The sequence below is a fragment of the Marmota marmota genome, unplaced genomic scaffold (genome assembly GCF_001458135.2).
Source record: "Marmota marmota marmota unplaced genomic scaffold, marMar, whole genome shotgun sequence".
In the NCBI taxonomy this organism is placed as follows: Eukaryota; Metazoa; Chordata; class Mammalia; order Rodentia; family Sciuridae; genus Marmota; species Marmota marmota.
Genome location: NW_026000026.1, coordinates 22,833,943 through 22,847,688, shown reverse-complemented (window position 1 = coordinate 22,847,688; position 13,746 = coordinate 22,833,943). Strand labels below are relative to the sequence as shown.

General features: G+C 36.6%; 1 protein-coding gene and 1 non-coding gene across 3 annotated transcripts in view; one reads left to right on the top strand and one right to left on the bottom strand.

Annotated features, from left to right (window-relative positions):
• The window catches only part of LOC107139950 (transient receptor potential cation channel subfamily C member 4 associated protein), a 61,132-nt gene extending 51,525 nt beyond the window's left edge, over nucleotides 1–9,607 (bottom strand). For both annotated transcript variants that reach the window (XM_048811077.1, XM_015482873.2), the window contains exons 1-2: nucleotides 9,434–9,607; nucleotides 7,207–7,323 (exon numbers count right to left, since the gene is read on the bottom strand). In XM_048811077.1, coding sequence (XP_048667034.1) covers nucleotides 7,207–7,323; nucleotides 9,434–9,592 — 276 coding nt within the window. In that variant the 5' untranslated portion in view covers nucleotides 9,593–9,607. The remainder of the gene's footprint in view (nucleotides 1–7,206; nucleotides 7,324–9,433) is intronic.
• Nucleotides 9,608–10,816: 1,209 nt separating this feature from the next.
• On the top strand, nucleotides 10,817–10,923 carry LOC125619271. The gene has a single exon (XR_007350759.1). It is a non-coding gene; the product is annotated as a U6 spliceosomal RNA (small nuclear RNA).
• Nucleotides 10,924–13,746: the final 2,823 nt, after the last annotated feature.

The window sequence follows — 13,746 nt, the reverse complement described above, 5'->3', positions numbered from 1 at the left end:
GGGGGGGGGGGGGGGGGGGGGTTCAAATTGGAAAGGAAAAAGCAAATATCTCTATGTGCAGGTGCTATAAACCAGAACACAGAAAATTCTAAAAAGAGTCCACTAAAAAAAAAAAATATATATATATATAGAGCTAATAAATAAGAGTTCTGTAAACTTTTGGGATACATAAGCTATACATATAAATAACATGATTTCTACAACTATACAACTATAGCAATGATTAAATCAAAACTGAAGTTAAAAAAAATTCCAACTAAAAGGGACCAATAAAAAATAAAAAAATAAAATAAATTTTAAAAATAATAATAAAATTCCAGGGGCTGGGATTGTGGCTCAGTGGTAGAGTGTTGCCCTAGCACGTTCAAGGCCCTGGGTTCGATCTCCAGCACCACATAAAAATAAATAAATAAAGAAAATAAAGATATTGTGTCCAACTACAACTAAAAAATAAATATTTTAAAAATAATAATAATAGGGGCTGGGGATGTGGCTCAAGTGGTAGCGCGCTCGCCTGGCATGCGTGCGACCCGGGTTCGATCCTCAGCACCACATACAAACAAAGATGTTGTGTACGCCAAAAACTGAAAAATAAATATTGAAATTCTCTCTCTCTCTCTCCCTCTCTCTCTAAAATAAAAATAAAAATAAAAAGTTTAATAATAATAATAATAATAATAATAAAATTCCAGGGCTGGAGTCGTAGCTCAGTGGTAGAGTGCTTGCCTAGTACATGTGAAACACTGGGTTTGACTCTCAGCACCACATAAAAATAAACAAACAAAATAAAGAAGATTCTATTTATCAAAAAGAATAAGAAACTTAGGAATAAATTAAACAAGTGCAAGACTGTGCAATGAAAATATAATTTTTTTAAAGAAACAAAAGATAATCTAAAAATTGAAAGATATCCTCCCTTAAATTGACCTACATATTCAAAGTGATGCCCATCAAAACCCTGGCTGGCTTCTTTTCAGAAATTGACAAAACTGATCCTGAAATTTAAATGGCTAATGCAGCACCTTTAAAAAAAAAAAACAGTTTGGCAGGTTCTCAAAAGTTAAATAGAGCCTCCATAAGACCCACCAACTCCACTCCTACATATATACCAAGAGAATTTTAAAAAAACACCCAATTCAGGTAGGAAATTTTAAAATATGGTCACAGAAACACTTGTACTCCAGTGTTCTCTGCAATTTTACTAATCAAAGCAGTATTATTAATAATAGCTAAAAGTGGAAACAACCCAAATGCCCATCTACTGATGAAACACAATATAGTATATCCATACTATGGGATTATTTCTTGACAATAAAAATAAATGAAGCCGGGTGCGGTGGTGCACGCCTGTAATCCCAGCAGCTTGGAGGCTGAGGCAGGCGGATTGCAAGTTCAAAGCCAGCCTCAGAAACGGTCAGGAGCTAAGCAACTCAGTGAGACCTTGTCTCTAAATAAAATGCAAAATAGGGGTAGGAATGTGGCTCAGTGGTTGAATGCTCCTGGGCTCAATTCCTGGTACCAAAAAAAAAAAAAAAAAGGAACAAAGTACTGATTTATACTGTAACACAGATAAATCTTGAGTCACAAAAAATCATGTATTATATGATTCCATTTATATGAAATATTAAAAATAGGCAAATCTATACAGGCAGAAAGTAAGTAGATTGGGGGTTGCCTAAGGATGGGGGGCTTAGGAGGAAATGGGATGTGACAAAGGATGTTGTGTTTTGTTTTTTTTAATATTTTTTAGTTGTTGATGGACCTTTATATAATTATTAATCTATATGTGGTACTGAGAATCAAACCCAGTGCCTCACACATGCTAGGCAAGCGCTCTACCACTGAGCCACAACCTCAGTCCAAATTATTTATTTATTTATTTTAGTTTTAGGTGGACACAATATTTTTATTTTATATTTATGTGGTGCTGAGGATCGAACCCAGTGTCTCACGCATACGAGGCAAGCACTCTACCACTGCGCTACAACCCCAGCCCCCCTGTTTCTTTGTTTTTTTTTGAGTGGTAAAAATGTTTTAAAATAAATTGTGGTGATAGTTGCATAACTTTGTAGACTTACTAAAAAACATTTACTGGTCCACTCTAAATGGGTTAATTGTATAGTATGTGAATTATATCTCAATAAAACTGTTATGCTAAGTTAAGGAAGCCAGACATGAAAGTCACAATATATGACGCTATTTATGTGACTGTCTATAATAGGCAAATCTACAGAGACAGAAAATAAACATTGTTCCAGGTGATCACCACACAACTTCATGAACACACTAGAAACTAATAAAGAGTGGTTTAAAAGCTAACTTTATGGTATGTACATTATTGTAGTAGTAGTAGTAGTAATAGTGGTAGTGGTAGTACTGGGGATTGAATCTAGATGCACTTTATCACTGAGCCACATCTCCAGCCCTCTTTATTTTTTGAGACAGAGTCTCACTAAATTGCTTAGAGCCTCACTAAATTGCTGAGACTGGCCTTGAACTTGTGATCCTCCTACCTCAGCTTCTTGAGTTGCTGGGATTAAGGCATTCACCACCACACCTGGCTGGATACTTTTCAATCATTACATATAATGCTACACTGAGGCTGGGGTTGTGGTTCAGTGGTAGGGCACATGTGAGGCACTGGGTTCAATCCTCATCACACATAAAAAATAAATAAAATAAAGGTAAAACAAAACAAAGCAAATAATGCTATACTATCCATGTATATAAATGTAAATAAGACCTTTTTTGTTTTCTGTTTTATTTTTATTTAAATTTTTTTTGGAGGGTATACAAAGCTCTACCTCATTTTGACTTGTCATCAGGAGACCACCATGAAATGAAAGCAACAACAGAAAATAAGTACTGATCTTTAAGATGGCCAGGCATCCTACATAAGTGCTTTTCAAAAGAGATCACAATCACCCAGCAAGACGTATTATGCTCAACTGCTCAGATTACTATATTTAAAATAAGTTTATTTCAAATGGAAGATGGACTAGGTCAATGAATAAAAGTCTCTGAATGCCAAGTTTTGGCGCACACTTACAATACATCTATATTTTATTACATTGGTTAATAGGAAAAAAAAAAAAAAATATATATATATATATATATATAGGCCTACATCTATTAAAAAGCTGGGAGATTTTATCCACGAATCTAGATTTCCCATCCCCACAGGGAAACTGACAATGAGAACGAAACAGTCATTTCCCACATAGTATCAGGGACACACACCACAGTTCCCCACAGCCCCTATAGTCTTTTGATTGATTTCTGCAGATGATTTTGCTTTGGGACTACTTCATTCCACTTGGTTACCTACTTGTCATGTGACTTTACAGACTCTAAGATATATTGTCAATGTCATTTGTAGGGTTAAGTCAAGTTGATAAGAAGTAATCCAGCTAAGATTGTGCTCAGTCATTCCAATTCAGCTGAGGTTTGGACAGCACAACCAATAGAGGCTTATTCTGGGATTTTGCTAGTGTGGAACAAAGGAGGAAATGAGCTTGTTTAGAAAACACTTTCAAGGGGCTGAGGTTGTGGCTCAGTGGTAGAGCACTTGCCTAGCATGTGTGAGGCACTGGGTTTAAGCCTCAGCACCACATGAAAATAAATAAATAGATAGATAGATAGATAGATGGATAAAATAAAGATATTTTGTCCATCTACAATTAAAAATACATATATTAAAAAAAATCTTTAAGAGCAAGACGGCAAGAAAGTTCAGCAAGAACAAATGCAACAACTGAAAGTTTTGTGCAACACAAAAGACCAAAGCAAAACCCCTATTTATGAAGACTGGGATTCCTGAGGATGATCTAACTCACAGCAGGAAAGAAAAATCCACAAAATCGCTGGCGCGCCTATCATCCCAGTGGCTCGGGAGGCTGAGGCAGGAGGATCACAAGTTCAAAGCCAGACTCAGCAACTTAGGGTGATCCTAAGCAACTCAGTGAGATCCTGTCTCTAAATAAAATACAAAAAAGGGCTGGGGAAGTGGCTCAGTGCCCTGACTTCAATTCCTGGTACAAAAAAAAAAAAAAAGAAAGAAAAAGAAAACCCCACAAAATCAAGAACTGTTGATCCAATGAGGTTCTAAGATAGGACAGACTCTTACTATGCAAAGCCACATTTTCACTGCAAACCAGGCTACAGACTTACATTATTCTTTTTCCTTCTGTAAGTATGTTGGTATTTACTCAGTAAATTCCTTGATGAACAATTCAGAAGTAAAGGGTCTCTAGCTGGCTAGTAAGTAAATGCTATAGGATGACTGGATCTGCTGAGAAGAGGGAATGCTCAGCAGCAATTAAATAAAGGGGCTGGGGCTGTGCAGCTCAGTGTAAAGCACTTGCCTAGCATGTACAAGGGCCTCAATTCAATCCCCAGCACTGAAAGGATGGTAAGGGTTGAAGATATGGATGAAGATAAAATAATCTTTATTTTTGTGGAAACTGGTATCTTTAATAAAAAGGAAAGTTTTTAAAGTGAAGTATAACACAATGCAGTAAAGAGTATAAATCTTAAGAGTACAGCTCCAGTTTTTATAAACAGAACACTATTCCTGTACAGTCATCACCCAGATCAAGACAGAGAATAACCTTAATACCCCACTATGATCCTTCCCTTTTACTCCCTCCAAATAATAAGGGAAAAGGTAGAGATCTTGAAGAAAACCTGTCAAATTTCAACCCCTAAACAAAATAAAATTCAAATGGTATAAAAATTTAAACTATACAATAAAAAATTTTAAATATTAGAAGGAAATAGACATAGTTTATAATCAAACAGCAGGAAAAAACATGCAAAAAGACTCTGAAGCCAGACAAGGGAAGCCAGACAAGCCGTATAAAAATCTATGTAGCAATGTTATTCATAATAGTCAAAAGGCGCACCAGGAAAGGTGGCACACACCTATAATCCCAGTGGCTTGTGAAGCTGAGGCAGGAGGATCGTGAGCTCAAAGTCAGCCACAGTAAAAGCGAGGTGCTAAGCAACTCAGTGAGACCCTATCTCTAAATGAAATACAAAATAGGGCTGGGGATGTGGCTCAATAGTTGAGTGTCCCTGAGTCCAATTCCCTGATACCTCCCCACTCCAAAACAAAAAAGTCAAAAGGTAGAAACAACCCAACTGTCCATCTTTGGATACACAGATGTACTAAATACAATTTATCCATGTAATCGAATATTATTTGGCCATAAAAAGAAAATGGGTGTTGACATATGCCTCAACATGATGAACCCTGAAAGCACTATGTTATGTGAAAATAGCCAGTCACAGAAGACTAGACATTACATGATTTCATCTATATGAAATGTCCAGAACACAGATTACAGAGACAAAAAAATAGATTAACAGTATCCAGGGCAGGGCCAGATGGTGTTAAGAGAGACAGAGAAGCAAAAACTAATACATTCGGAGTTTCTTTTTTTTTTCGGGGGGCCAGGGGTGGGACCTAGGGATTGAACTCAGGGGTACTCACCCACTGAACCACATCCCCAGCCCTATTTTGTATTTTATTTAGAGACAGGGTCTGAGTTGCTTAGCTCTTGACCATTGCTGAAGCTGGCTTTAAACTCGTGATCCTCCTGTCTCAGGAGGATCCTCTAGCCTCCCTAGCTGCTGGGATTATAAGCATGCACCATCATTCCTGGCTACATATGGAGTTTCTTTTTTGGGGTAATGAAAATGTTCTAAGACTGTAGTGATGATTGCACATATTTGTGAACACACTGAAAAAACCAATAAGCTGGGCTGGGGCTGTAGCTCAGAGGCAGAGCCCTTGCCTAGCATGCATAAGACACTAGGTTCAGTCCTCAGCACCACATAACGATATACAAATAAACAAAGTCGTTCTGTCCATCTATAACTACAAAAAATTTTTTTAAAAACCCAATGAACTGTATACTTTAAGAGGGTGAAATAGGGGCTGGAGATGTGGCTCAAGTGGTAGCGCGCTCGCCTCGCGTGCATGCGGCCCTGGTTCGATCCTCAGCACCACATACAAATAAAGAAGTTGTGTCTGCCGAAAACTAAAAAATAAATAATAAAATTCTCTCTCTCTCTCTCTCTCAAAAAAAAAAAAAAAAAAATTATAAGGCCAATCAGGACCTTTCCTCTGAAATTCAAGAAGGTAATATCAAGCAGCCCTACCCACTTCTCAACTTGACTGCCCAAAAGTCTCAAATGGAATACAACCAGCACTGAGCACCTGGCCTCCTCTCACATGGAAATTGATCCCACACTCATCTTTCCCATTTATTTAAAAAAAAAAAAAGAGGGTGAAATAGGTCTGGGGTTGTAGCTCAGTAATAGAGTGCTCGCCTAGCACATGCAGGGCCCTGGGTTTGATCCTCAGCACCACATAAAAATAAAAAAATAATTTTTTAGTTGTGTCCAACCACAACTAAAAAATAAAATATTAAAAAAAGAGGGTGAAATATATGGCATGTGAACCATATCTCAACAAAGCTAGAAAAAACTATGAGGAAATATTACTTTTCTCACATCTGCTTAGTGAAAACTTAAAGACAGTTTGGTGAAGGGGGCTTCTAGATCTGGTAATGTTCTTCTTGATTTTGTAGTAAAATAACAAATATTTAAAAAGGGGGGGGGAAGGTGTAGAAAAACTAAATGCCCATCAACTGGGACCTGCATGAATAAATCATGGTATAATTACACAAAGGAATACTATTTGGCTATTTAAAATAAGGCAGATTTATGTGTACTAAAATGAAACTATCCCCAAGCTAGAGAAAATTACATCAAAAAAACAAGGCACAGGAGAGTGTACCAAATATATGGTATGCCCCTGCATGTAAGAAGACAATAAGCTAAGGAGTGAGGGGTATTTACACACATATTGCCTCATAAAATCTCTAGAAAGACATACAATAAACAACTGCTTCTGAGAAGGAGACACGGGGGAAGTGGGAGACACTTTTTGCTTTGTGTCTTTTTTAAAAAAAAGATGGCCATATTATCAATTCAAATAAATAAATTCTTCTTAAAAAACAAAAACAAAAAACTGTATGCTGCTTCAACATAGAAGAATGCCACTCTGCTTCTGAAAGGTAAAATCTGAAATGTTTGCTATAAATTCTGAAATGTTTCCTGTCTTCCATTTTAATACTTAAATTCTCAAACCATCTAAGTAGGAGAAATAACAGTAACAATAAGAAAACAGTTACTTACATCAACACCTCCAAACAAGTCAAAAATGTAAGTATTTGGATAAGTGGTTTCTTGAGTAAGTTTCCTATCTTCAGTAACAAATGCCATAGCCTCCATGGAAAGAAGAGGAGAAATTTCCTAGTTTAAAAAACAGGACAAAGACATTCTGTTTTAGAATTCAACACAGACCAACATTAAAATATCAGTTTGCATTTTAGTCACAAGTTGAATCCCAACGTGCATAATGATAAGTGGCTCCAAATGAATTACACTTCCTAGTATCCAGACTCCTTTAGAATCCTTGCCCACACTGAATCTGGGCTGGGGTGATTTCCTTCAATTAACGTAATGTAGCAGAAGTGACACTATGCCACTTCCGACATAACCCTTAAGAAGGCTGGTAGAGTTGGCTTTTGCCATCTTTTGCCATAGCAGAACCTAATGGTACTGCTATGAGAAACTCAACAAAGCCACCTATTGAGGTCATAAGCAGGAGAACTAAGGCCAGAACTGATATCTTTAGCCTATCTCCAGCTGACAGTTCACACCAACCAGCCATTTTGAATATTCCAGATGTCTCAGTATCCCTTCCCAAAGAAGAAGAAGCAGATGAACCATTCAATCAACCAAGAATTGTGAGAGATAAATGATAAATGCTTAAGTTTTGTGGTGACTGATTCTTCAACAATAACCAAATCTGTTCAAGAGTCATCTCCTGAAGGAAGTCCATCTTGATTCCTCCCATTCAAAAGTAATCCGATGCTCTTCTAAAGCCCCAAAGCAATTTGTAAGTAACTTATGACATTCAGCATTTTTATTTTTTATCTATTTATAAATTTATGTTATTTCTTCCCTAGAATACAAAGCTCCTTCAAGAGAAGCCCAGAACAGATTCCTCTTTGTGTTTCTTCACTGTAGGTCTTAAGACATAACAGGTATTTGATATGGTAGAAATAGGGCAATGGTTCAACAAATTTTGGGAGCCACAGAAACCTTTATTCATATGGAACAAAACTTACTAGAAAAAAAATCGTATAAAAGCCTACTGTGTAGTAAGTCTCAAATAAGTAGTTGTTAGATGAATAAAGAAATGATGATCAGGGGGCTGGAGTTGAAGCACAGTGGTAAAGTGCTTGCCTAGCATGTCTAAGGCACTGGGTTCAATTCTCAGAACCACATATAAATAAATAAAGGTCCAACAACTGAAAAAAAAAATACATAAACATACACAGACATTTATATATATATATATGTGTGTGTGTGTATGTGTGTGTGTATCTATATATATAAAAGAAAGATGATCAGGCATTAGAGACTCAGATATTAATTTTCCTCTCCTTCAAGTTCACTTCAACCCTATCTCTTGAGAGATTTTAAAAATAAAATGAAACAATATAAAATTTTTTGGAAAGCATTTCTAAATAAGAGGCTAAAATTATTTCTATCAATCTCAATCAGACTGGGAGATCAAGAACATGAAAACATCTCAAAGGTAAAGCTGAGATTTAGTGACTATTTTTTTTTTGGAATACCTTCTATGATATAACATCAAAACTTTACCTCTAAAGAACATTATATAATTCATCTTCATTATGATAAAATATATTTACAGAGGTTATAACTGCAACTAGATCTGGTACTCTAAATTTACATTTGGGTTAGAAACTCTGGGGATGGAACCCAGCACTCCGATAAACACTGCTGAGAATAACTGCCCTAGCATAATGTCTTTGCACTCTTTCCACCCCTTTCTAGCTATCAAACCTGGTCCCTTCAATCTTTTTATGTTAATGGTAATTATGAACAACTTATAAGGCACCTTTCATAAGCCTTCAGCAATATGGGATCTTTTAAACTCTGTTTAAAGAATGTCATCCAGGGCTAGAGATGTAGCTCAGTGGAAGAGTGCTTTTCTACCATGCACGTGGCCCTGAGTTCAATACCAAGCACCATGGGGCGGGGGGGTTATTATCAAAATCCCCAGGAACAGTTTTAACCTCCCAAATTAATCAAACAGTGCTATAAAATATGCATGAATAAAGCACGCAGGAATACACAAAGGAAACTTCATGGTAATTATCTCCAGATGGTGGGATTACTGGTGATATTTACTTCTCGGCATTTTTTCTGAAATTCTCAAATTCTGTACAGCTTATATAATTTTAAGACAAAAGCTATTTTAAAATGGCAGGCAGTTTGTATCACCTGTAGACCCTAAAGATAGCCCTTTTGGGCCCCTACAAGTTACCTTGAGGATGTTTTGGCACTCAATGAAGTCACTGTGGAGGTGGCTGGTGGCATACAGTTTAAGAAGCAATTGAGGAATTCCACTCCATTTGGACTGCTTGTCCCTCTCCGTCAAAAAAGTCTCAGTGAACTGTGAATTGAAAAAAACAAAAAGGAACATTTTACTGAAGAGAAAAGAAATACTAGCCAGCAGAGCAGTTGACTCCCTATAGCACCCAGGAAAACAATTCAAAAGCCTCTTTACACAAATCTTCAAAAGCTCAAGAGCCTACAAACTAAAAGTCCAACTCCTTACCTCAAGATGCAATGCCCTTCATAAACTAACCCCTACTTTTCAGCCTCATCTATTTCCCAAGGCTCACTCTAGGTTCCAAGTGCATGTGTTTTCTCTCTCTGTACCTCTCTGTACATGTTCTCTTGCCTAAAACACTCTTGGTGTTTTCTATCTGAACTGTTCATTCCCCTTTAAAACACAAGCCAAACAAAAATCTTTCTTGATTGGCCTTCCTCTCTCCTTTCTAAGAGATTAGGCACCCCTCCTTTGGGGCTTTATCTATTGCATACTTTATCCTATCGTTTCCTAACTTAAGATTCATTTATCCCTCTCCTCTAGACCACAACTACTTCAGAGCAAGTACCAAACTATGCCTGCCCCTGTCCTCCTGACTCCCAATCTCACTCAACCACAGAGTGCCTGGGACAGAGCAGGAACTCAGTAAATGTTTGACAACATGAGGAACAGCAACACTACAATGTCAGAAACATTAATCAATTATGAAAATTTTCACTAACCCTCTTGGGACACACCATTATGCAATGAACACTGATGAACACTGTTGAGAATAACTGACCTGTGAGGGGCCAGATATGAATTATTTTCATGTGCATTTGTTCCTCAATCAGATCAAAAACTTCTAGTACTATTAGTACAGGATAAATAGATCTTCAATAATATTTTGGTTTTATCCTGATATCTATTAGTCCTATTAAAATGGACAAATGCCATTATCAGCAATTTCATTTAGTTCAAGCAAGTTCAAATCAATACAAGCTCAAAAACAATTAAAATATATCTTCTCCTTTCTTTGGAAGGCAAAAAAATAAAACAAACATAGTTAGGGGATCCAGCAAAATGAGTGCTTAAGAGAAATTTACAGCTATAAACGATGATATTAAAAATAGAAGCAATGTCACAAATCAATAATATAACCTTTTACCATGAGAAAATAGGGGAAAAAAAGAGTAAACACAAGGAAGAAAATTAAAAAGACTGCAGCAGGAGCTGGAACCCAGTGACACATGCCTGTAATCATAGCGACTCCAGAGGATAAAGCAGCATCATAAATTTAAGGCCAGCCTGGACAACTTAAAAAGACTCTGTCTTGTGCTCACTTCCACAGCACATATACTAAAATTGGAATGATACAGAGTAGATTAGTATGGCCCCTGTACAAGGACGACCTGCAAATTCGTGATATGTTCCATATTTTTTCAAAAATAAAAAATAAAAAAGAAAGACTCTGTCTCAAAACTTAATTTAAATAAAAGTCTGTGGAGCTGGGCATGTGGCACACACCTGTAATCCCAGTGACTCAGGAGGCTGAGGCAGAAGGATTGTGAGTTCAAAGCTAGCCCTAGCAACTCAAGGCTAAGTAACTCAGCGAGACCCTGTCCCTAAATAAAATATTTTTAAAAGGCTGGGAGGGCTGGAGTGTGGCTCAGTGGTAGAACGCCTGCCTAGCATGTGTGAGGCACTGGGTTCTATCTTCAGCACCACATTAAAAAAAAAAAAAAAAAATGAATAAACAGGTAAAAAAAAAAAGGCTGGGGTTGTGGCTCAGTGGTTAAGCACCCTTGGGTTCAATCTCCAGTACCAAAAAAGACAAAACAAGTCTGTGGATATAGTTCAGTGAAAGAGCACCTGCTTACCATGCACAAGGCCAACCCCCATCACCACACACCACACCACACCACACCACACACACACACACACACACACACATACACACACACAAGGTTGTGGCAGAAATAAGTGAAATAAAGAATAGGAAAATAATCAATGAAACCAAAAGTTTCAAGATTCTCTGAAAATATCAACAAAACTGACGAATATTTAGCTATACTAACTACTACTGGCTCAAATTATTAATTTCAGAAATTAAAAAGGGAATATTACTAATCAACCTTAGAAAAATAAAATGGATTATAATGGAATATTATAAATAATCATATGCCAATGGCTTAGAAAACCTAAATGAAAAGCACAAATTACTAGAAAAATACAAACTGAAATTGACTTAAGGAAGAATATTTGAATACATCTATAACGAGAAAAGAGATTGAATTAGTGATTTAAAAAAAAAAAAAAAAAAGCCTCCCAAAGAAAAACCCAGGTCCAGAAAGATGGCTTCACTGGTATATACTACCAAACATTTAAAGAAGAATTAACACCAATAATTCAGATTTTTCTTTAAAATAGGAGATAACATTCCCATCTCATTCTAGGAGGCCAGTATTACCCTAGTAATAAATCCAAACAAAGATATTACGAGAAAACTTCAGATCAGTATCTCTTATGAGTACAGATGTAAAAATCTTCAGCAAAATACTACTAAACCAAATTCAGCAATATATCAAAAGGATTACATACCATGATCAAGCAAGATTTATGCCAGGAAGGCAAGGATAGCTCAACATATGAAAACCAATCAATGTAATACAATATATCAATAGACTACAGAACTAAACCCTCATGATGTATCAATTAACACAAAAGAAAAAAAAAAGACAAAAATCAAACACACCTTCAATGTGTGGACAAACCTGGAATACAAAACAACTTCATCAACCTATTAAAAGCACTTACCATACATAGCTAACATCATACTTAAAAGTGAAAGATTAAACACTTTCCTATTAAAGTACTTAGGAAAAAAATAAGGATGACCACTCTCATTACCTCAAACAACTGACAAGAAAAAGAAATAAAAGGTACACTCATACATTGTGAGTAGGATTGCAACTTAGTGCAACCACTCTGGAAAGCAGTACGGAGATTCCTCAGAAAACTTGGAATGAAAACTACTATTTGACCCTGCTATCCCAACTCCTAGGTTTATACCCAAAGGACTAAAATCAGCATACTGCAGTGACGCAGCTACATCAATGCTTATAGCAGCTCAATCCCCAATAGCTAAACTATGGAACCAACCTAGATGCCCTTCAATATACACAATGGAATATTACTCAGCCTTAAAGAAGAATGAAATTATGGCATTTGCAGGTAAATGGATGGAGTTGGAGAATATCATGCTAAGCAAACAAGCCACACCCCAAAAAACAAAAGCCAAATGTTTTCTGATAAGCAGATGCTGATCCATAATTGAGGGTGGGGGCGTGGGGAGTAGGGAAGAATGGAGGAATTTTGGATTGGGCAGAGGCCAATGAAGGGAGGGGAAGGTTGTGGGGGTGGGAAGGATGGTGAGCTGAGATGGACATTATTACCCTATATACACACATGATTATATGACTGGTGTGACACTGCACTATGTACAGCCAAAGGAATCAGAACGTGTGCTCCATTTGTGTACAATGTGTCAAAATGCATTCTACTGACATGTATAATTAGAACAAATTTTAAAAATTAAAAGAGAAATAAAAGGCATCCAGATTAAAAAGGAAAAAATAAAACTCTCTCCATCTGCAGACAACTTGATTTTGTATATCAATTTCATCTGTAATAGCATCAAAATGAATAAAATATTTAGGAATAAATTTAACAAAAAAGGATATAAGGAAAATAAAACACTGTTAAAAGAAATTAAATAAGTAAAAGAGACATCCCATGTTCATGGATAGGAGGACTTAATATTACTAAAATGGCAATAACCATTAATTGATTCAATGTAATGCCAACCAAAATCCCAGCTGGCTTCACTGCAGAAATGACAAGTGAATCCTGAAATTCAGATAGAAATGCAAGGGACTCAGAATAATCAAAACAATCTTGAAGTTTGAAGAATCATGCTTTCTAATTTCTAAATTCACTAAAAGGCTAAAATAATCAAGACTGAATGATTCTGGCATAAGGACAGACATACTGATCAGAGGAAAAAACACTGGGATTCTAAAAATAAAACACTGCCAGAAGCCACCTGTGTATTACTTGAGGTTCTTCTCTCAGGATGGCAGCTAGAGAGATTTCAGGTTTAACCTTGGGAAATATCTGTGGCTCTCCCATGCAATAGATTGCCCAAGGCAGATGACCTTTATCTCTGCTCTACTAGGAAGATCCCTCATAACAGCTCCAGCATA